The 24,003-nt window shown below is 39.4% G+C and overlaps 1 protein-coding gene across 1 annotated transcript; it reads left to right on the top strand.

Annotated features, from left to right (window-relative positions):
* The first annotated feature begins 528 nt into the window (after positions 1-528).
* On the top strand, positions 529-23,098 carry nup160 (nucleoporin 160). The gene is made up of 34 exons (XM_030137106.1): positions 529-631; positions 1,682-1,790; positions 2,397-2,607; positions 3,104-3,326; positions 3,639-3,829; positions 3,944-4,180; positions 4,770-4,867; positions 5,041-5,125; positions 5,284-5,352; positions 6,123-6,206; positions 6,473-6,643; positions 6,738-6,837; positions 7,117-7,282; positions 8,480-8,613; positions 8,927-9,087; positions 9,198-9,334; positions 9,588-9,658; positions 10,233-10,395; positions 10,505-10,574; positions 10,817-10,915; positions 11,004-11,123; positions 11,859-11,954; positions 12,279-12,373; positions 12,563-12,659; positions 13,843-13,948; positions 15,113-15,273; positions 15,366-15,426; positions 16,828-16,938; positions 18,325-18,448; positions 19,136-19,237; positions 21,408-21,549; positions 21,633-21,758; positions 22,457-22,552; positions 22,673-23,098. The coding sequence occupies exons 1-34, from the start codon at positions 541-543 to the stop codon at positions 22,754-22,756; spliced, it is 4,191 nt and encodes a 1,396-aa protein (XP_029992966.1). The 5' UTR covers positions 529-540; the 3' UTR covers positions 22,757-23,098.
* The last annotated feature ends 905 nt before the right edge of the window (positions 23,099-24,003 follow it).

Genomic DNA, 24,003 nt, shown 5'->3' with positions numbered 1-24,003 from the left:
CTCCGCTCTGATTGGCTGGCGTTCTGTGATGCTGCGCTCTCATTGGCTGACGTTCTGTGACGCTCCGCTCTGATTGGCTGACGTTCTGTGACGCTCCGCTCTGATTGGCTGGCGTTCCGTGATGCTGCGCTCTCATTGGCTGACGTTCCGTGACGCTGCGCTCTCATTGGCTGCTCAAAACAAATAAATGAATTAATGAAAAAAAGTCTGTTTTGTTTTTTTTAAGGCTAAATACTCAAAAAAGACTGTTTTAGGTAATTTGCAAATGCCCATGTTCCTGTGACTTTAATAAAAGAAGCCTCAAATCATCGCAACTTCAATTTTTTGGAAAAGCTGCCGCAAAATCAGGCATTTTAGGCCGCAACAATAAAAAAAAAAAAAAAAACCCGCGAAATCCTGGATGGACTGAATAATGCGTTGTACATTATTAATAACAAATAAAAGTGTGAGCTCAAATGTGTCCTGTCCCTTTAAATGTTTGAAAGAGCAGCGCGCGGCCGCTCTCCTCTCGCGTCACTCCCACAGTTCCATGAGGCGAAGATGGCGGCGGTGTTGGAGCGGAGCTTCATAGAAATCTGTGGATTTGAGAGGGAAACTCTGCGCAGGATCCGAGAAGTGACAGTAAACCTTGGTAAACTTAAACACAGACTACCAACAGGTTTTACTTGTGTGTTGTGGGGTTTCTATGAGCTGGTGTGAACACGCAGGAGGAGTGTTATGGTCGCAAGAGGGAGCTAACACCGCTAACACGCCGGCTTCTTGCTAACGTTAGCATCTGTTAAGTAACGGGGTCTTACCTGTTGTGTATTTAAAAACTAAAACAAGGTACTGATTAAACGCTGTAGTTCATTATTAGCGTGCTGAAGGTGTTACAGGCTGTAACAATAGTCCCTCTACCTGTGCTCCGTACTTTGTCACCATATTTAGCTAGTTAGCTGGTGACCTGAAGCTCACCTGTCAATATGTAAATCATTGTAACATAAACAATGTACACAAAGTCGGTATATAATATTATTCCGGATCAAACAATAAGTAAGTTACTTGAGGGAAAATGGAAATACTTCAGTGTATAAACTTCATTATAATGTACAAGTTAAGGTATTACGCTAGGAAAAGTATATTAAGATTGTTATGACAAGTAATAGTATTCATTTTGCAGAATGGTTCTTTTCAACGTCTGATATTGTAGTAGAACATCATGTTTGTCTGCTTTTATCGTTATCACATATGACTTTTTTAATGTTCATCAAGAGGTTTAGTTTCCCCTATAATTCAGAATTCCCTTTGGTTCATTTAAGCAGGTAACCTGCAAATCAAGGAACATACATAACATAAACAAAGTACTCTAGTATGTAATCAGAAACAACAATTGGTCAACAAATGTAAACAATGTTAAAGAGATGAGATGCTTTACAGCTATTTGCTCATTACACTGACTGAATTTAGCACAGATGATCCCGTTTATCCTTTCACTAGGCAGTTGTATCCTCTATTCACATCCTGATATCATTTATTTCACATCAGGTTAAACAGGGTATTCAGAGTCACTGACACATGGTTTATTACTGCAGTAACTTTTCAGTTCAGCCATACTGTTTCTTTATTTTTTTATTAGTAAAAAGAGTTTGATGGTCAGTTTATATTCTGTAATATTACTTTGTTGTTCATTTCTTTTCTGTAGGTCTCAACGCTCTTCCTGGGGGTGTCAAGTTCCCAGACAGTGCTGGAGCTTATCATTATGACGAAAGTGGGAAGCTTCTATCTGTCGCCAGCAACAGATTCATTCACTGGTGAGGATAACACACAAAGTTACCACATTATTGGTACTAACAATCACAGACTGAGAAATTTGAGGTTTATTATTCACTGTACATCAAATTTCAATGTATTATATAAACTTTTGGTGAGACAATGGATTTGTTTGGCAGATTAGGAAAGAAAACTGATCAAATTGTGGGCAAATTTGAGCGCATATAAATAAACAGAAGTTATCCAGAGGTATATGTTACTCCTTATAAGCCATCCCACTGCCAGTGGTGTTTTACTCAGCTCTGTCCCAGTGGCTTTGCTGATCAGCCATTGTCTAAAAATATAAAAAGACATTCATGCAACAGAATGAACGGTATATTGTACATAGGATTCTTACTGAAAACAATATATTTTCCTGTAACCCATTTATAATCACCAACAGTCGATTAATGATTAGTTATTGCTAATAGCTGTTTATCAGCTGATGGAGATGAATGTCCTCTGTTTCTAAAAGTTAAAGGACAGGGGCTGTCATTACAGGATATCCTGCTACCAAGTGAAATATTTCTAGTTTAGCAAAGCCTTTGTTAGCTTCAGATGTTTTTATAGATTAACATGATGTTGTTCCAACACTCTACGGTGTCTAGGTCCACCTCAGGGGACACAGTCCAGCTTGTGGAGCAGTCTCTGGACACCAACCTGCTCAACAATGCTGTCAAACTCAAGTTTATCCACTGTATTGTGCTGCCGGGGGGAGTGACTATCCAGGAGACTCTCAATAATGTCATCATACTCATCTGCACCAATCAGAGTGTGCATAGGCTGGTGCTGCCCCACCCCACTCGCATGTATCGCAGTGTGAGTAAACTGATTGTTCAGAAAGGACCTTAACCCAGGTGTGATAGACAAATAGATACACCATGTATGTATAGGGGTAAAATGAGATAATAAATTACATTGGTTCATCAACTTGGCTGCAAACTCATTAGCATTTGGTTTTGCATTGTTTTTGTGTAGATCAATAGCCTTAGTAAATAATCAGGTATAAACATGGTTAAAGGGAATTTGTGGAATTAGGAAGCCAGATGTTGGATTGAAAAATATGCAAGTAAACAGAGACATAAAAGTTTTCTCATCACAGTTTGTAAGATAGTCCATTACGTATTGTAATGGTTCTAACCATGCAGGACCAAATGCACTGTGTTATACTTTATCATAAGTCACCAGACAGTTTCTTACATCCACTCATTCAATGTGACTATGCACAAGGGTTTTTTCTAGTCTGTGGGTGCCAACTCCAAGACATGATGAAGCTACATCCCCATCTTATAGTAATATTGTTTGTTTTTCCCAGGAGCTGGTGACTGAGCTCCACATGCAATCCATCTTCACTGATGTAGGTAAACTGAGCCTGCAGGACCCGTCCCATAGCGCTGTCATTCCCACCACAGTGGGACAGACTGGGAGTCCCAGCACCTCAGCAGCATGGCTCAGCCAAGAGGGGGAGGCGCATTATGCTATGGCCTCACCTGCAGGAGGCATGATGGTTGTCACTCTCCCACCACATGACACACAAGGTATAGATGTGTTTGATGCAGCCTCCATAATAGGTTCCTCTAAATAATGGTGCACGAACAATTTGCATTTTTAAAAGATTATGTCTAGAGTTGAATGAATGAGTCTTAAAGAGTTATTACATTTTTACTAAAGAGATGTTCAGGTGCCCTGTTGCAGACTTTTTCTGTGTGTGAATTGGTGATTATTGACTGAAATACTCCTTTTTTCAGAATTTTTCCCATGCAAAAATATGTTCTTTTTAAAGCTATCTAAAATAAACCATGCTTGTCTAGTTTTTGTTTTAGGTTATTTGTTATATTTCTCTAATGCAGGTACAGTGTCAGTGGTGGAGCTGAAGAGGAGCTCCATGATGCGGAGGATTTCTGGGTGGATGCCCACTGCTATCCGAGGGGAGCAGAGCCCCAGTGACCTGGTACTCAGTCTGGCCGTCAGGGAGGTTGAAGATGACTCCTTCATCTTCGCTTTCTGCCAGGATCACAAACTACGCATGTGGTCCTTCAAGGTGAGGAATGCTTTATTCTTAGGAACTACACCAATCTGTCATAGAAATGAAAACTAATAGTAGATCTATAATAATTGTTCAGAGTGATCTAAAATGGTATTTGCCTCTTTCCAGGACCAGGCCTGTTTGTTGGAGGCAGACATGTTGGAGTACATGCCAGACCGTCATAGTGCGAGCCGGCTGAGTGGTCAGGGCCACCGGCTGCGACTGGCTTTCTCCTCTGCCACTGGCTTGTGCCTCGCTGTCTACCTGGCTGTTCCCCTGAGTGGGCAGTTCACTGTACTGCAGCTGGTCACCACAGACAACAACCGCTACAGCCTTGACCACATCTCCACACTTTTCTCCACACAGGTAAACTATTTTACAAGTTGGGGTTGACATTTATTTAGAGGTATATCAAGTTGAAGCCAAAAAAACTACAGTAATCTTTCACCTTGTGTTAATCTCTTCCTAAAACATACAACCATTTTGGATTTTACGTTGTTCAAGAGAATTTCCCAAAGCTTCCAAAATCTAATCTTAGTTAGTCTCCGTGACTTGCTAATAAAAAAAAAAAACCAAACAAAACTTTTAACTGCTTATTTCCACAGTGGACGGATATATTCACCTCAGTATGTTTTGTGGTCATTGCTTCTGTTAATACTGGCCTTTAAAAGATTTCTTCCCTTCTGCGCTATTAATGTAAAGTTTGTCGTGACAATAACACTTTAGAATAAGCTTGAACAATTGAGAATTTTTCTGTATGTGGAACTTGGTGGCATTTTATCTTGATAAATAACAGTGTTAACAAACCTCAGTAATCAAAATGTGACTGTGGTTTAATAACTTTTCCAGATTATTTCATAACACTTCATGAACACATTCTAACCTGTAATGTTGACTAGTGTAACAGTATCAGGAGAAGTGATCTAATGCAAAACTTGTGTGTCTCTATGAGCAGGAAAATCTGGTGGATTTTGCTCTGACCTCCACGGACGTCTGGGGTCTGTGGGTAGACGACTGCAACACCACCATCGTCAAATACATCAACTTTGAACAGTAAGTTGGTGGAGAGTTCCAAAAGTTAATTCTACTTGGTGAAAAAGATATGAAACAGAATTAATTATGCCATGGGGAGTTTGTTTCTACTCTGAGCAGAAGATTAAAATTCATTTCATAAAAAACATGAAGAGTCTCAGGTAAAAACCTGTGCAACCCTGTCTGCTTTCCAGTAACACAGCAGGCCAGTGGAACCAGGTGTTCGCCCAGCCATCACCAGAGGAGGAAGTCCACATAGGAGTGGACCAGGACCCCAGGGTAAGATCAGAACTACTGTCCACAGTTAACAGTTGAGAGAGACTGCCGAATGCTAAATTGTCACTGAAATAAATGATTTTAATTTATAGAGTTAAGAACAATGTATTTGACTAACTATTGTTTTATCTGACCACTGATCATTTTCATCATCTAAACAGGAGACGTACCTGGAGGTTCTCTTTTCTCCTTTGTCCTTCACTGCCTCAGCTATAGTTAAAGCTCTACAGGTGGGTAACTGCCTGGTACTGTTGTGTGGGATTGATGTATTTGGGTTTCCATCCAAGTGTACCACAACTTTAGTCAGAATGTTCAGAAAAGCATCAAAGGAAACGCACATTTATGCATGCAAGTTGTGTGTGTTTGTTTACTTCTACAACACGGAACCCCGCAGTCTCCTTATTGGTCCATACATGCGTGTTTGGAGGTTCTCTTTAAGCTTTCCTTTCAGGGTTGTCACCTAGTATTCACAACACAGTATACACAGAAGGCCAGAAAGAACATCCAGAGAAAAATGAAAACCGTGTTTGAACTATTGCAAAAGTGAACTATGTGTATAGAATTAAGAATTATTATGAAAAAGAAAGTAGAATTATTACACAGACATTTACAGTGTAATAAGAATACAGTGTAGGTTTTGTAGCCAATCATATACTTGTGAAAATAAAAATGTGTTTTATATATGTTAGGGTAGAGACTGCGATCTGGTAGGATCGGCGATTCTACCAGTAGAGACTCCGATCGTAGTCTCTACCAGTAGAAACTCCGATCAGAGTCTCTACTGGTAGAAACTCCAATCCGAACCCTAACCCTAACCCTTCTACTGGCAGGATCGGAGTTTCTACCAGTAGAGACTTTGATCAGAGTTTCTACTGGTAGAGACTACGATCGGAGTCTCTACTGGTAGAATCGCCGATCCTACCAGATCGCAGTCTCTACCCTTACATATACATAATTAAAAAGCAAGGCTGATGGTTTTGGATTTTTTTTTGTGCTTCAGATCTTTCGACGAGGCACAGAAAGGATCTCTGATTTGTCATGGGAGACTCTGAAAAAAGAAGTGACGATTGCTGTGGAGAATGAGGTATTTTTCCACACGAATACAAATGTCCTGATCTGGCCTCAAAGATCAGTATCAGGGTGTGTTGATTAATGATTATAATAGAATTGAAGTATGTATATCTGTAGCAAAATGCAAGTATTAGGCTTAACATTAAAATACTGAAGCAGTCTAGAAGTATAAGTGACTCCTATGGCTTGGGATTGGGGGCCAAAACGCAGTCCCTTGTGAGTATAGTAAAATAAAACTCTGATCACCCTCCCTTCTCTCTCTTCCTGTTTGTCCTCCAGTTGCAGAGCAGTGTAACAGAGTTTGAGTTTTCTCAGGAGGAGTACCGACAGCTGCAGGTGGAGTTCTGGTCGAAGTTCTACGCTTGCTGTCTGCAGTACCAGGAGGCTCTGTCAATGCCTCTGGGTCTGACAGTCAGCCCGCAAACCTCCATGGTCTGTTTACTGAAGAAGGTAAAGACACTGAAATGCATAAAATTTATCGACTTTAGATATCTGCGCAAAGAGGAACATGATGTTAATAATAAATCGATGCTTAATCTTTCAGGGGTTTGTGTCCTTCCTCCTCCCTTGTTTTGCTGTGGATCACTTGTACCTTTCCTTCGATAAGTACCTCATCTCAGAGGAGGAGACGCCTATTGCTGAAGGTAACAAAACCATAAAAATCAGTTTGAAGCATATCCATCAACCACAGACATGATTTAAGCCCTACTGTTTCACACATTTAACTTCAATTCATGACAGTAATAGGTTATTCTGAAAATACTAGTCCTATTAGGTTTGAATACTTTTTTTTTTTCAGGGTCCACACTGATTTAAAGCAATTCAAATCATTCTTCCTTTGCAATCTTAAAGGTTATGGGATCTTAAAAATGGGCTTTTGTGGGTTTATAATTGTAACATATTTATTACTGTCACGTTGTCAGACCCCGAAGTTGGCCGGGATGTCCTTCAGCTGGTTCAGTGTTTGCGGTTGGTGAGTGACACGGTTTCTGGAGAAATGGCCTACGAGATGGAGAAGGCTTTGGAGCATCTTCAGTCACCAGAGAGAGCCGCTGAGCTGGTTCTGGAAAACATGCTGTCCAATGACACGTCAGTATTCTATCTTTGACTGTTTTGATTTAAAAATAAATAAATAATAAAATAAATCTGAAATCAGGGTTCCCATGGGGTCTTAAAAAGTCTTAAAAGTCTTGAATTTACAAATTTGCATTTAATACCTTTTTAAAAAGTCAGTATTCAATTTGCTTTGGTAGGTCTTAAGTTACATGGCCAAAGACTGCCATACATGTCTTTAAATGTGTCTGGGAAATGTCCAAAGTAGAACAAAAGTAACATTAGTCGCCTCACTTCCACCCGTTCCAACTTGACAATTTTTATTGAAATTAGGAACCAATTAATGCAAATTTTTCAGCCCTTGGTGAGAAATGACTCAGAACAATGGCAATCAAGGCGTTGGAGTAAATAAATACATTTTGCTAATATCTAGAAGTCATGAATTTTTGCCAGTATGATTGTGAAATATGTATTAAATTTTGTGTTGTCTTAAAAAGGTCTTAAAAAGTCTTAAATTTAACTTGTGGAACCCTCTAGGAACCCTGGAAATATGTTCATATGATAAAATATACTGAATTACTGACATTTGTGCTTAGAAATGATTTATAACTAAAAAAGGTATAAATAACTTTTGATCCACATGTGTTATATTTAACACTATGAGAGATTCAGAGAAGTGAGAGAGATGAAAAGAACCACACAAACAAGTTTAAAGTGAAGAAAGTTAAATGTGAGCCTTATATCATAAAGGATTAGCTGAATTATTAAAAGGCCTTAAAAACGCAATATGTGTGTTGTTTGTTTTTTTTTTGTGTTGTTTTATTTTTTGTCTAAAATGTGGGATGGACCTGTTTATGGATTGAATTGCTACCAAAAAATCCACCAAATAATATATTCCATTGATATTGGGTTTCATAAGTATTTCTAACATCTGATGATAAATGTTCAGGTACTCTGCTTCCCCCACAGTCCAAAGACATGCAAATTTAGGTTAACCTGTTCATCTAAATTGTGTATGGGTGTAAATGAGAGAATGAATGGTTGTCTGTATGTCAGGCCTATGATGAACTGGTGACATGTCCAGGGTGTACTCTACCTTTGCCCGTTGGTAGCTCAGATAGACTCCAGCATTCCCATGACCCTCTTGAGGATTAAGTGGTTCAGAAAATGAACAAATGAATGACTTCATATCACTTCTGTTTGTTCATGTGGCTGTAACTCTATGTCCTACAGTGACAACGTGATCGGGGACATCCAGAACATGCTGCAGGATCTTCGTAACCCTATGGGGGCTATGATCGCCCTGTTGAGGGAGATGGACCTGGAGACGGATTCAGAAGTTGGTGGAGAAGGCCCAGTCGCACCAGGTAGGCATGTCCTTCTGACTGTCAAAAGCAGAAGAGATTACCTCATAAAACCATGTTGGATAATGGAGTAGTGCCAAGTGTAGCATTAGTACGTGTTTTTTTTTTTGTTTGTTTGTTTGTCGGCCGTAAGCTGTAATGTTATCACAAACCTACATACTAAAAGTCAAACTGTTGCCAAAAAGCACAAAAAAAGATACTAATCTGCATAAAGGTAGCAAAATAATTATTTATTTGCACATTAATATATTTGTCAGTGTTTTCTTAATGTAGACATTTAAAGAAAATACTGTTATGTTCATTTGTTGTTCTTCAGGCCAGAGTTTGAACATGCGGATCAGCCTGTCTCAGCTCTACGGCAGCAGTACAGCGGTTTCAATGGTTTGTCAGGCCGTCAGCAACATGGCCATGACCAGAGCACTTTTCTGCCGCGACCTGCTCATCCTACAGAAACTCTACCTACGCTTTGGAGATAATGTACGTACATGCATCCACACAGGGATGTACCACACATTAAAAACTACATAACCAGTTGTTTTAGTTGATTTGTCATGTCAAAGGGGTTACTTAAAGCTGTATCTCTCCAGGTGTTTCTGGGTGGGGGGACTCAGCTACTGCAGCTCCAGCAGGACCTGATTCCTCGGACCTCCCATCTGTTGTCATCTTACTACGTCCTCAAACAAATCAGTCAGAGTCTCGCCTCCACTGTACCTGTGGACATCATGTGAGCACAGGCATACTCACATCTACACACAAACCTACCAGAAAAGTTCTTCTCATTATTGTTTTTTTTTTTGTTCATTTCAGTTTGTTAGGGGATATAAAAAAACTTAAGTAAATATTCATCAGGGTTGTCCTTGTGAAGGTTCTATACTGAAAATGATTAAAATACATGGGCATGGGTAAAAATTACTGTTAAAAAAAAACAACACCCTTACACTATTGATTTCTGACCTGTGAACTTTGACCCCCTCTAGAGATGCCAACCTGCAGCACCTCACAGTGTTGGAGCTGTCGGACACACCAGCTCTCACCACCAACAGATCAGGTAAGTAACTGTTCGACCGACAGACAGTTCAGTCTGATTCATATATTCCCTTTTTACATAGTTTGAAATCACAGTTTTTGAGCTACATAACAGGGGTTTACAGTCTGTAAACACAACCCATGTATTGTCAGTAAAAACTACTCAAAACAACATTTAACAGGGCAAAAACACAAGAGGCTCACATCAGTAAAATAGTCTTCAGGACTGGGGATTTCATAACTAACGTGAACTGAAAGTAAAACTAGCAGTGAAAAATGTAAATTTGTTGTATACATTGTAGGTATCACATTTCCTATTGCACCTGTACAACTGAACATTGAATATTCTACTTTAATTTCTCTTTTAAACAGAGATGAAGGTCACAATTTAAATCATGGATCAAGATTAATATGATCTTTGGCCAATCCTATTGTGATATTAAACATATTAACATTTAGCAAGGAGAAAGTTATAATACATTGCAATACTGGTAGTTGTCCATATGGTATGTTTTTCACTGCCCACTTGAAAGTTGTGTCTCATCCATTGGCCTCAGTCTTTGTTTTAAAACTTTAACCTCTTTATTTTGTGACAGTGCTCAGTCCTCAGACAGTTGTGGAGCTCTTCTACCAGACAGCAGCCAGAAAGACCATCATCTCCCAGATCTACTCGCAGCAGCAGAGCCCCACACCTGGCAACGCCCTGCTCCACTGGCCCCAGATGGTCTCCAACGTGGTCAATCTGCTTGCACAGCTACTGTATCCTTGAAGAATCATCTCAGAGGGTTTTGACTTGACAGAAGTCATTTGTGTGTGTGTGGTTTTTAAACCAGTTTCTAGTTGTATGTTCTTAACTGATGCTTCCCAGTTGGCCCAGTAACCCTAGTTTCCAGTTCCCTGAGTGTCTGATGGCCAACTGCCAGTACACACAACTACAGGTGGGTTTCAAGGTTAAAATACTGTTTGATTATGTGTTTACTGCTGTGAATAAAAATAGTTTTCTATGCCTTCGATTCTGAAGTGACACCATTACATATAATTTTGTTAGATTCAGAGTGTCACTTTTACAAAAAATATTGGTAAGGAAAATCTAAGGTGTCGCTGGATTAGAATTTATGCCTGCGGTTTTGCTGTTAGTTGTGACTGTAGTTACAGTCTGAGGTGAATCTTCCCTTTGCAGGAGTATGTGAGGCTCATCGGCCCCTGGTGTCAGGTGAACATCGGCTCCTGTCGCTTCATGCTCGGTCAGTGTTACCTGGCGAATGGGGAGGGACAGAAGGTGGGTGGCACCAACAAGATTTACTAGACAGCATTTGTTTGCATTACTGCTCCACAAGGCATTCCTTCACCAATCTTGTGTTTTTTAGGCTCTGCAGTGTTTCCAAGAAGCAGCAAATGAGGTGGAGAAGGAGGAGTTCCTGATGAAACTAACAGGGACAGACGATGAAGAGGCTGCATCCACCCCCCGACTACAGTACTACACCAAGGTACGGGCGACCTGTGAGAGCATGACTCATATATCAGATGTAATAGAAAAATGTGTGCTTTTTAGATGAATGTCTTTTCATTTTAATGGAAACAAAAATGCCATCTGACAATGAAATTTCCATACATGTTTGTAAAAGGTTTACCTTATTCCGCTGAAAGTAACAGACATGTATGTGATAAAGTGTGTCTAGAACAGATTACAAGTTTAAGAACCATAGATTTCATAGAACACATGCTTTTTGATACCGAACTTTAGCATATTTAAATCAGCTCCAAGTGAAGTCAACATAGTCAACATTTCATAATCCATAAAAGCTGCATGTATCCATCAGGACCAGGCTATGCAGATCACCTGTTACGTACTGTATTGACAAAATGTTTTTTTCTGAATCACTGACCCACAGCTAATGCTGCACAGTTTGACAGATAATGACCCCACAGGAAGGAAATTTAACATAAGAAACACCTTCAAAATAACAAAGCATTTACTTTATTAGGACAAGAATCTAAAGGAGTTTATCATATTCAATGTATGGTTGTCTCATGGCCGCAATAACATCACAAGTACATAAAATGACGTATGACAAAGTATATAAAATATTTGAATCGGAAATGAGATTGGCTAAGAACCATATTTTATTGATAAAACTGAAACCATACCCAACACAGATGTTCTTAAATTACCCATCAGCCTTAGAAATACTTGATATTTGAAATGTGATTGGACTGTTCAGGTGCTGCGTTTGCTGGAGGACGTCGGTCTCCCTGAGCTGGTCATTCAGCTTGCCACTCTGGCCATAACGGAGGCCGCCAATGACATCAGCAGTCAGGTGAGCGGGAACATTTCCTGTTAATACAACTGACATGTTAACTGCACAATTCACATTAAATATTTTAACAAGCTTCAGGCTAGATTTCCAGGACAGTGATTTGTAAAAAGTGATCCTCATTGGATTCTAACAAGATTCCTCATCACTTACATGTACAAATTGATCTGATAATGTTCAATATGAGCCTTTAGTGTCGGCTACAGATATCTGAACCAATTACATCTATCTAAATACATCTATACATGCATGTGTTTTACTTGGTTTTGATATGGGTGACTTTTTTACGTATTTTCCTGGTAAAATCTATAATGTTTCTGTTTTCAGGCTGCTTTGTGGACGCGAATATTCAAACACCACTTGGCTCTTGGCCACAACAGTGAAGCCTACGAGGCTCTCACCCAGAACCCTGACTCTAGCATGTACGTACACAGATGAGACAGAAATATGTCATTTAAGTGAGGGACAAATGTTCCATTACTTTTCAGATCAAGTTTCGACCGATGTCAGTTCATGGGAACATCCTTTCTACCACACTGTTTTATGCTGTTTTCTCTCCACATTATGTAAATGTTAGTTTGTCTGTTAAAAACTGCCTTTTCTCTTCACAGGCAGTTGGACTGTCTCCGTCAGCTGGTGGTGGTTTTGTGTGAACGCTCACAGCTTCAGGATTTAGTCCAGTTCTCCTACGTCAACTTGCATGATGAGGTAAAAACCGTTATCTGACCTCTGACCTGCTGCAGAGTCACTGTTTTGTCACCTATAATATAGCTTATATATATATTTTTAAGAGCAATTTTTAGTTTGTAATATGTGATCAGAAGTTTAACTCTTTCGGTGCCAGACAGTTAAGGGGCTAATAAGCCTTAAAAGTGCCACAGAATTTGGCCGTTTTTCAGTATTTCGCGTCGTTTTTATAATATTTGAAGAATCCTGCAGGAAACCGCTCGGTAACATCCGACCGATTGCTGATTAGATTCAAAACGCACCGGATGCAGCCGATTCATTATTGATTGTAATTTGCATAATTTGTAATAATAATAATAAGAAGAAGAATCTTTATTTATATAGCACTTTTCATACATTAAAAACTGTAGCACAAAGTGCTTTACATATCAGTTTAAAAATCAGTACCACCCACTCACCCGCACACACACACACACACACACACATATACATGCAAACCCACAAGCTCACACATACTTAAGAAGACTGACTGAGCACTGGTAGACCAGAACAAAAATGTACAAGTAAAAGTAAAACATCAATTTAGGAGGCGCTGTCTCAGGGAGCCATCCGCACCAGGAGGCAGCCGGCGACCAGGCACCAGCAACACAGCCCCGCATCCCAACTAGTGGGAGAGGGCCAACTAGGACCCCCACCCACCAGAAAGGAGCGGACCCCAGTGAGAGAAGGCGCCACAGCCCCCAGAGTTCACAGCCGCCCCCCGGCATGGAGGGCTCCCTCTGATGAAACACCGGAGAATAAGAAACATTAAAAAGATATAAAAATATTATTCGGTCGCGTGACCTCAAATTCCCGTCTGCTTGGTCTCAAAAGGGGGACACAGAAAGAACGTCATTGAAATGTGAGAAAGAAATGGGGGTGGATGGTTTGTTTGTACACAAATATGGCGTGTTCTCCAAAGCCGATCTGATCGGCCCGTGGCACTTTACAGGTTGTTTTCGTAAAGCCGATTTAATCGGCCCATGGCACTGAAAGTGTTAAATGTATAAAGTTTATGTAAACACTTAACAGCCTGTGCATATAAAGTAGGTTCTATTGTTAAACCAAATACAGATGGTCAGTCTACTTTTTCAAGCTAAAGACACCAGACCCATCTCTTCTTTTGCACTTTGACTTAAACAGGATATTTCTGTGTCGTTTTCAGGTCGTCAACATCATTGAATCTCGGGCCAGAGGGTTGGATCTTCTGGCTCACAACTACTATGAACTGCTCTACGCTTTCCACATTAACAGACACAACTACAGGAAAGGTAACTGACTGAAGGGGATTTCATTTAAAACAAAAGTATATTTACTAGAAATATTTCATACTTTCCACATAGATTTAATAAAAATATGCATTACAAATCTAACCTGATTTATGTTGTTAGGGTCAGGGTTCCTGCGGGTCTTAAAAAGTCTTGAATTTACAAATCTACATTATACCTTTAAAAAAGTCTTTCAAAGGTGTTAAATTTGATACAGTAGGTCTTAAATTATGTTGCCATAAATGTGTTTAAATGTGTCTGGGAAATGTCCAAACTGCAAAGAACGTAATGTTAGTCGACTCAGTTCCACCTGTTCCAATCTGACAATTTATATTTAAATTAGGAACTACTTGTTGGTAACTTTGCCCCAGTGAGAATGACTCAGAAAGGTGGGAATCAAGGCATTGGAGTAAATGAATACGTTTTCCTAAATTCTAGGAATCATGAATTTTTGTTAGTATGACCTTAAAATAGGCATTAAATTCTGTACTAAGTAGTCTTAAAAAGTCTTAAATTTAACTTGTAAAACCTGTAGGAACCCTGAATGATGTTGATTCTTCTAGATCTTTAAAAACACAATGTTTTGGGGCCTAGAAATATTGACAAATTAGTCTAGTTTTAACACCAGTGTAGAGGATTTATTTACGCATCATAATATTCAAAAGGTTCATCTCGTTATTCCTTCTTTGATTTGGGGGTTCGCTGTGTTTCTATGTTTTAGTTGATCAGTTAAGGAGACGTCCACATGGAGTTGAGTTTAGGAGCCTGAATACGATGATTTTTTTGAACAAATCTTGAAAACCACACATGCATTTCTGTGTCTACAACCCGTGCACATTTTTAATGAAACTGATAGTTTTCAGTAGCTTTGTGTGGAAACACATTCTTGAGATAATGCTGTGTCTTTACAGAAAACTTTTTTAAAATGATGATCTCCATGTGGACAAGGCTTAAATATCTTAGTTTTGATTAAGGAGAAAAAGCCTTTTGAGATGTCATGAGCTTTAAGACGTTTAAACAGATACTTCTCACGTTTAACTTGGGTTTCTTTAATAACAAGTTGAGTATTTCTAAACTTAATTCACATCATCTAAGTTTTGCGTGTTATGTATTTGTACATCCAGCTCACACTGAATAATCTTTGGGGTCTGTGTTTATCTTGTCCAGCCGGGACAGTGATGTTTGAGTTTGGGATGCGTCTTGGTCGTGAGGTTCGGACTCGCCTCGGTCTCCAGAAACAGGTGAACTGTTACCTGGCCGCCCTCAACTGTCTCCGGCTTATCAGGCCCGAGTACGCCTGGATCGTCCAGCCCACATCTGGAGCCATGGTACTAACATGCAGACACACATACACATGCAAGTACAGTTGCAATAAGACATGACGAGCTTCAGTTAAACTAATCTGAGTGTGTTTTTGCAGTATGAGCGACCGGGAGCATCGCCAAAGAGGAACTCAGATGGAGAATTTGCTTGTGAACCAGGTGAGATTCAAACGCCTAAGTTTATGTGCAGCTTCTGTTACCAGTTGTACAGATGTACTAAAAAAATACTTCACCATCTGCTCTTTTCCATTGGAGAACCAATTTAATATCTATTCACCTTAACGCCCAGTGGGGACGGCAGCAGAGATGTAGCTGTACTAGTGTTTTGTTTTTTTTTTCTTTTGGCATTTTTGTGTCTTTATTTCATAGTTGACAGTTGAGTGAAAGCAGAGGTACATTCTCTGGACTTGAAACATACTGAGGCTCAAGTTAAGTCACAGATTTCTCTTTAATTCAACTTTCATCATAACAATCGACTTACTAATAACGTATACAGTATTATTACAAGAGAAATAATCTGAAAATGTTATTTAATCTGGTGTTGAAGGAGATATATTTAGTGTTTTTGAGCCATACTTACAACTATCGAAAACCATCTTTCACAACCACATATGATGAAGTTAATTAATATTTGTGTGTTTATGCAGACTGCACACCATATAGGCACATCCACAGGAAAGATCATTTCAGATGCAAAAGTACTTTAAGCTCTTACACCTGCAGTTCTGTCAGGTGTTACCATGGGAACGCTACGTGCCACTCATAGCCATATACACATGCTGTATACATCCATGTAACCAGAAGAATGTCAGCTAAAAGCTCAACAAAACAGAAACACACCAAACAACAAGCACTTGAATTGGCAAATATCTAAAACAAACTAACAGTCCCAGACCAGCGTATGTCATGACTAATTTAATAAAACAGACGAATGTGACAAACTTTGCACCGCTAAGCTAACATGAAGCAGATCCAACAGTACAAGTATTATTTCTCCGCCACTAAAACTTATTGAACGAGACAAAGAAGAGCACAAATAAAGATCACATTATGAAGCAATGATAGTGAATTTCGTCGTAGTTTTGCTGTTTTCTGATCATAATTTGGTTTTATGTGAATGAATCTTCTGCTATCGGCTAATCCATTGTTTTATGTTGCATTGAAATGATTGTTACTGGAAACAAATGGCCCAGGGTTTAACAGGTTAACCTCGAAAAGTGACACCCATACATCTGTGTTGGGAAACATAAGAATTTTCACTTTCTACCACTAGATGCTGTCAGAGTGAGTTTCTCAGTAAACTAATGATGAAATAATGCTTAAAAACTGCTCAAAGATTCAATCATGTAGCAGAAGAACCAGCCTATTTGCTTTTCTCACTCAGCCGTAGCGTCAGCGCTGCCGTGTTGAATTTGACCTTTTCCAGCATTTGATTAGAATAAAAGCCTTTTGACCTTTGAACCCTCGTTGTTCAGGACGGAGAACAGCTGCAGTGTACGCCCCCGTTTATTTGTTCAGCGCTGAGCTCTGAGTGTTTGTGTTGGGTGTTTCCTCCTGCAGTCAAACATCAGGTCGACATCCTGGAGCTCAAGGACCTGGAGAAGGAGTACATCCTGGCCCGCAGTCGCCTTACCCTGGCCCAGCATCATCCCCCATCTGCTGCCATCGCTGGTACTGGCACCACCTTTAGCTTTAACGCAACATTAAACCACACAGTAGTACTCAGTAGGGTTAGTACATTAGCACTGGCACTATGGGATGTAGTCCAAAAATACAAGGTGCCCCAAGAGAACATAGATGTTCTGTATATAAATGACATGGGATGTATATGTCACAGTAGAGACTGAAATCCAGTAGGATTCGTTATCCTACTAGGACAGATTGAAATTTTAGTTTGTCTTAGGACAAACTGAAATCCTAGAAGAAATTAGGATCTGAAGATTAACCCTAACCCCCTAACCCCCCCCCCAACCCCCTAACCCTAACCCCTAACCCTAGGACAGATAGGATTTTAGTTTGTCCTAGGACAAACTAAAATTCCTATCTGTCCTTGTAGGATTACGAATCCTACTGGATTTCAATCTCTAGTGTGATATATACACACATGCAGGTCAGAGTTGTTCTAGTTCTGAATTTTTTATTAGTTTTTGGTCTTCTATTGTTTTTGGTTTTGTAATGGAGAAGTAAAGATGTCACTCATTCACATTAGGGGTGTGTATCGGCAAGAATCTGGCGATACGATACAAATCACAATACTAGGATATATCACAATATATCATGATACTGTTAAAAAGGCAATTTTTTGTTGGTTTCTTTTTTTTTTTTCAAAGATTATTTCCTGGTAGAATTGAATTACACCAGATCTATGTACAAATACTAAACACACATTTATTTAATCAGAACAGGATCTAATGCTATACCACAAAATGTTTATAAGTCTCCTAGTTTCCAAAGGAACTAACATCTGCCTCTCTATACAGTAAACAAGTGCTTTTAGGATTCTTCAAATAACCATTATTTAATAAAACAGTGTTAAATAATGCTAAATGAGATATAAACAATAAAAAAAAAAAAAGAACCTCCGCCATGTCTGCATTTGAATAAATACCTAAAAATACGGATACAGTATTTTTTTAATATCGATACAGTATTGTGAGATGAAATATTGTGATGCATAGCAGAACCGATATTTTCTAACGCTCCTAATTCATGTGTTTAGGAAACATGAAACAGACACTGAAAACTGACTTTAAGAAGAGCAAGAAATCTCATGTTTAACCATTCAGAGATGAGCCATATACTGCTGGAAAAGCCTGGTTTTCAATCATTTTTGAGACGTGAGATGCACATGCATGTTTCTCAGAAATGGTTAAAAAAAAAAAAATAGGTGTTTCCTTTTGATAGTTACTGTATTACAAATTGACAAGATGTGAGTTTTACAAGGAGGAGGATATGATGTTTCCACAAAGATGAGATCATGATTCAAAAGACCAAATAAATCCTCCTTTTATCCTGTCATATGAGCTGACTCTTCCACTGGATGTTTTGTGTTTCCAGGCAGTGCCTCTGCTGTAGAGATGGTGGCCTTGTTGGTCCAAACAGGCCTGTTTGACTGCGCTCTCTCACTCTGTCAAACCTTCAAACTGTCGCTGACGCCTGTTTTCGAGGGTCTGGCCTTCAAGTAAGTCCCACATCATCACGTCACATCATCCTGGTCCTGGTGAAGGGTTTATTTAAGGTTCCTACAGGGTCTTCAAAAGTCCAAATAGTCTTGAATTTACAAATCTGCATTTAATACCTTTTAAAAACGTCTTTAAAAGGTATTCGATTTGATATGGTAGGTCTTAAGTTATGCTGTCATAAACTTGTTGTCTGTATGATGTTTAAATGTGTCTGTTAAATGTCCAAGCTGCAAAGAAAGTAACGTTAGTCGACTCAGTTCCAACCCGATAATTTCTATTGAAATTAGGAACCAATTATTGCTAACTTTGCAGCCCCTGGTGAGAAATGACTCGGAATGGTGGGAATCAAAGCATTGGAGTAAATAAGTAAATTTTTTTAAACTCTAGGAGTCACAAATTTTTGCCAGTATGGTTGTGAAATAGAACAGAATTTAATGCACATTTCACAGCCTAAGTAGTCGTAGAAAGTCTTAAATTTAACTTGTGGAAACCTGTTATTCTGATCAGAGTTTAACTGTGTGTGTGTGTGTGTGTGTGTGTGTGTGTGTGTGTGTGTGAGTGCGTGTGTGTGTGAGTGTGTGAAACAGGCTGAAAGTGATGGGTTTGTACCTCTGTGGAATCCATGTGTGATGACTTTTATGTGGCACAGTAATCTGAGTGGATCCGTGTTCCTATTCTTTGTTTAGATGTATTAAGCTGCAGTACGGAGGGGAGGAGACGCAGAACGAAGCGTGGGGCTGGTTGGCCGCCAATCAGCTGTCATCTGTCGTCAACACCAAAGAATCCAGGTTTGTCCTTGAGTCCTAAAACCAGAGATGTGATCTAAACGATCAGTTTTTGGGTTTTGCTCCTCTTAATGATGAGTCTACACGCTAAATGAAATATTTTCACATTACGTCATTTAATTCTAATGAAAGAGCTGCAATAACTTTAAATATTAAGATTTAAAAGGATATAGTTTAGTGTAGAATATCCACCAGTCAATGTTCACAGGTGAATTACAGCTTTATCCTGCTTGTCCAGTCAACAGTTTAAATTATTGTTGGATTTCAGAGGGTTTTTTCATCATCTCAGGTCAGTTCTGTGGTTTTTAATTAATTATCCTTTTTCTGTGTATGTTTATATAATACCTTTGAACAGCTGAAGAGTGAATGAAGTTGGATTAACTTTTTATTTACCTTCAGGTCACAAAATAAATATGACCAAACTCAATGACCTGACTATATTTGGGTCTTATTTACCCACACTGTCAGTCAGAAATGCACCTATTGATACTTGATAACCCTCCGAGATCAAGACCATCATGAGTATGGGTCAAATGGCCATCTATCAATATAATAAAAGGGAAGTGGAGTCTGTGTGTCTCGAGCATCACACAAAATCTGGAAAGAGCTGACTGCTACAGTTTGGTATACCTGTGTATTTTTGCTCAAGGGAGACTAGCGAAAACGGCAAGTTGATAGGACCGAAATTTTGGGAGATATTAGTAATTCTGGAATACAGTAGTCTTACAATCACATTGCTATGCCCAGAATCATAGAATCATCATTGAAGTGGGTTACCTAGCAACAGATAAACAATAGGGCCACGTCGCCATTATGTCACATTTCATGTGCAGAAACAGACATGCCAGCTGAGAGGTTATTTAACTGAAAATGCCAGTGGAATTTACCAAGAAAGTAAAGAACGCAAAGGAATGAACTGTATCACAGGATCTAGAATCTGTGGTACTCCATGGCTCAACATACTAGCTTGGGAAAGATTTCCTTAGCTTTAGAAACAATGATCCTGTGGATACAGTGTAAAAGTGGAAGTGAAAAGTGAAGTTGTTTCTCAACCTTTCACTGGTACAAAATATGGACATGACAGCATTGGTTCACCATCATTTCTTAATTTAAGGCAATAAAAAGCTTTAAGGTGTTTTAGAAAAGGTTACACGTAGAAAAACAATCACTAAAATATCTTTCATTAAAGGTGCGGGAGACTTTCGTGACCAGTTTTTCATCACATCTGTCAAACCTCAGTCATATCCTCAGTGTCATGAATCTGTGAGTCTGTCTGCGATTACTCACCTGAATCTCTTGCATCATGGTGAACAATTTCAAAGTGCCATCCACCATAAACAGACCATGTGTTTACAAACCGAGCCGGGAGGTCACTCGGGCATCTTTGGAATTTTGTCGCAACGTGCATTGTGGAAAGCGAAGGCTCACACAGCCACCTGGCAGCGGCAGCTGGAACAGACACGACGCTGAAACGGCAGGAGCTCCCTTCCCTCTATGCATATTCCTCCAGCTGTTTCTGCGTTTCAGCTGTGTTCACGTCGTGTTTCATCCATATAATACCATATGGTTGTGCTGCCGCTGTAAGGCAGCTGTGTAAACCTCCCTTTCCCACAATGCACGTCACGACAAAATTCTGAAGATGCCCGAGTAACCTCCCGGCTCGGTTTGTAAACATATGGTCTGTTTATGGTGGATGGCACAAAGACACTGTTCGTCGTAATGCAAGAGATTCAGGTGAGTAATGACAGACAGACTTACAGATTCATGATACTGAGGATATGACTGAGGTTTGACATGTGTGATGAAAAACTGGTCACAAAAGTCTCCAGCACCTTTAAAGTTGTGTTTGATTTATACAGGAAAAGATGTACTTTTACAGCAGATTTTTACATTTCCTGTAAATTCATCTGTTGTTGGATAAAGAAAATGTAAAGTTGTGACTTGTAATGAAAGTGGCTCTTCTGCTGAATCAGATGATGTTTGTTAAAGGACGGGTCAAACGGTTTGGCGTCTGTGAGGGTTAAATATTATCGTCTTTTATCCTGCGTCACCATTTTCTCTCAAACTTATTGACATAGAAGTTTTTTTCTGCTTATTTCTCAGCCTTTAATGCAGTCAATTACTGTTAATGACTCATTAGGCCCAGTTTTTTACATTGTCCTCCCCTCTGCAGTGCCACAGACGAGGCGTGGCGGCTGCTGGCGTCTTACCTGGACAGGTATGTGTCGCCCAACAGCCAACATCACCGCTACGTCATCACCAAGCTGCTGTCGCACGGCGTCCCTCTGCCTGATTGGCTGATCAAGTCTTACAAGGTGAAGACACAGTGACCGTTTTCTGGGTTGTATTTTCCCATCATGCTCTGGGTTTTCAGTGATGCAGCTCTGTGTGTTTTCAGAGGGTGGACGCGGCCGCTTTGCTTCGCCTCTACTTGAACTTTGACCTCCTCGATGCAGCGGCCGAACTGGTTCTGGAGTACGTGGATGCTGTTCTGGGGAGGGGACACCAGTACTTTGGAATAGAGGTAATAGAATGGAATGGAATTTAATAGAATAGACTTTATTGTCATTGTGTGCTACTCCAGTCAGTGCAACAATATTAATAAAAATACAAATACTTAAGAAAACAAGAATAGAGCAAATGTAAAATAACAAAAGCTCAAAATAAGAAAAGAAAATGGAATAAAAAATTTTACGCAAGATAAAAATCGAGCTAAATAGAATAAAAGTAAAAAATTAACATAAATGAGATATTTGAAGGTACTATATTTATTCTATTGTTTTTATTTGGTAGTGGTTTATTGTTCTTATTTATCTATTTTATTTATTTCTTTATGTTGTTGTTTTTACTTATATGGCTTTTTAATCTATCCTGTATTTTATTCTTTTATGTATTCTTTTGGTCCACTGCAGTGTTTTTAAAGTACTTTACAAATAAAGTTGGATTGGATAAATGTGAATAGACACAATATTAACATTATGTATGTCTATGAACTCAAATCTATATAAAAAATAAACATATATAAAAATAAAGGAAATAATATAAAGATAAATAAGAACCACAGATTTTTTTTTTTTTTTGTTTTTTTTAGAAATGTCATTTAATAAAATAACGTACATAAGTCTAGATTCTTGTCATGTCTCTGTACATATGTTACCTGCCTTGTGATGACCTGGTCTTGGTTTCCTGTGGATCTAACTCTGCTTTTGTTTGTCTGCGCAGAAGCCTCTGTCTGCGACCGCGCCGTTGGTTTGGCTGCCGTACACCGCCATCGACCAGCTGCTACAGGCGCTCAACGAGACGCAAACCAACGCCAGCGTGAGTCATGGATGCTTCCTACTGTTTACATCTCACAACCATGACTACTTTGTGCGCAGATGTGACCCACATGCCGTTCATCCCACCTTACACGTCTCTCTGTTTCTGTCTCTGCTTCAGATCTACAACAAAATCCGGGACAAACTGGACGAGTACCAGAAGCTGGTGGAACAGACGACCAAACGAAGGCTCCTGGTTCGGTGAACTGCAGACGACCTCAGAGACAAACTCCGCACAAACACACACCACATATTTTTGTACCGTCGCAGTTCACGTTTGTACGGATTTCAAGTTCTGATGGGATTCGATCCGTTTAGTTCATGTGGACTGGACGGTGAACCTGGTCTGGTCTAGGTCACAGTGACTCTTAAATATAATGTAAATACAGAGAGAAAGTGAAGGTGCTCTTCTGTGTGAATGCAGTTTGTTTTTCTTCAGGATATTGTAATAATCTATTGTTATAGTCTTTTGTACTCTGCCTGTGATGCTTTTCTATGAGAGTTGTTGTAAATTGTGATGAAATTAAATTGTTTTTCTTGAATATTATTGTGTGTTCTGTCACTGGTTCTTCTGATTCAGATTGAAAATCACTAGGGTGTTTGATTTATATATATACTCAGTGCCAATGAAAACGCAACACTCGAATGTGTTTTATTGTTCCTGAGCTGCAGCAATATGTTTCAGTTTCACCTGTATAAGATAATCCCAGACAACTTCTTAACAACCTGAGACGGGTTGAGCTGTTGTCACGCTTGAATGAACTTGTCTGCATTCATAAGACTTGTTGAACTGCTCAACTTCAGGAATTGTGGTCAGTTAAGGAGTGGTCATGTTCTGTATATAAAGCCAAGCTGAAAAGCATGAAAATCATTTGCAATAACTCAGCGATGCCTAGACTGACATGTGACCAAAGATGCCATGCTATGGGGCTCCTGGAGGCCGGAATCTCTTTTCGGCAGGTGGCGCGCCGTTTTGGATGCAATGTGTTCACCATAGTCAGGATGCAACAGAGGCATGAAGAAACTGGTTCAGCTGCAGACAGACCTCGCCCTGGACGAGCACATGTAACCACGCCACAGCAGGATCACTACACTGAGCTGCAGCACCTCCAGGACCGCTTTGTGACTTTTGGTTGTCGGGGTCCTTGAGTTTCTTTATCCTTACTTTTTGTCAACAAATTTGGATGTGATTTTTTATTTTTTACTGTATAGAAATGGCCTATGATTAATTCCAAAGAGCTTATGGAATAAAAATCCTCATCGATTAAAAAAAATAGAATCTTCAAGTGTTGCGTTTTCATTGGCACTGAGTATATACAGGGTGGGGAAGCAAAATTTACAATATTTTGAGGCAGGGATTGAAAGACAGTGTATGACCAGTTAGTTTATTGAAAGTCATGAGAATTTATTTGCCACAAGAAAATGTACATAATAGAAAATGTTTTTATTCTA

This window comes from Sphaeramia orbicularis, chromosome 6 (assembly GCF_902148855.1).
Source record: "Sphaeramia orbicularis chromosome 6, fSphaOr1.1, whole genome shotgun sequence".
NCBI classification, from domain to species: domain Eukaryota; kingdom Metazoa; phylum Chordata; class Actinopteri; order Kurtiformes; family Apogonidae; genus Sphaeramia; species Sphaeramia orbicularis.
Note: the sequence above shows the minus strand (reverse complement) of the source record. Positions and strands in the feature narration are given on the sequence as shown.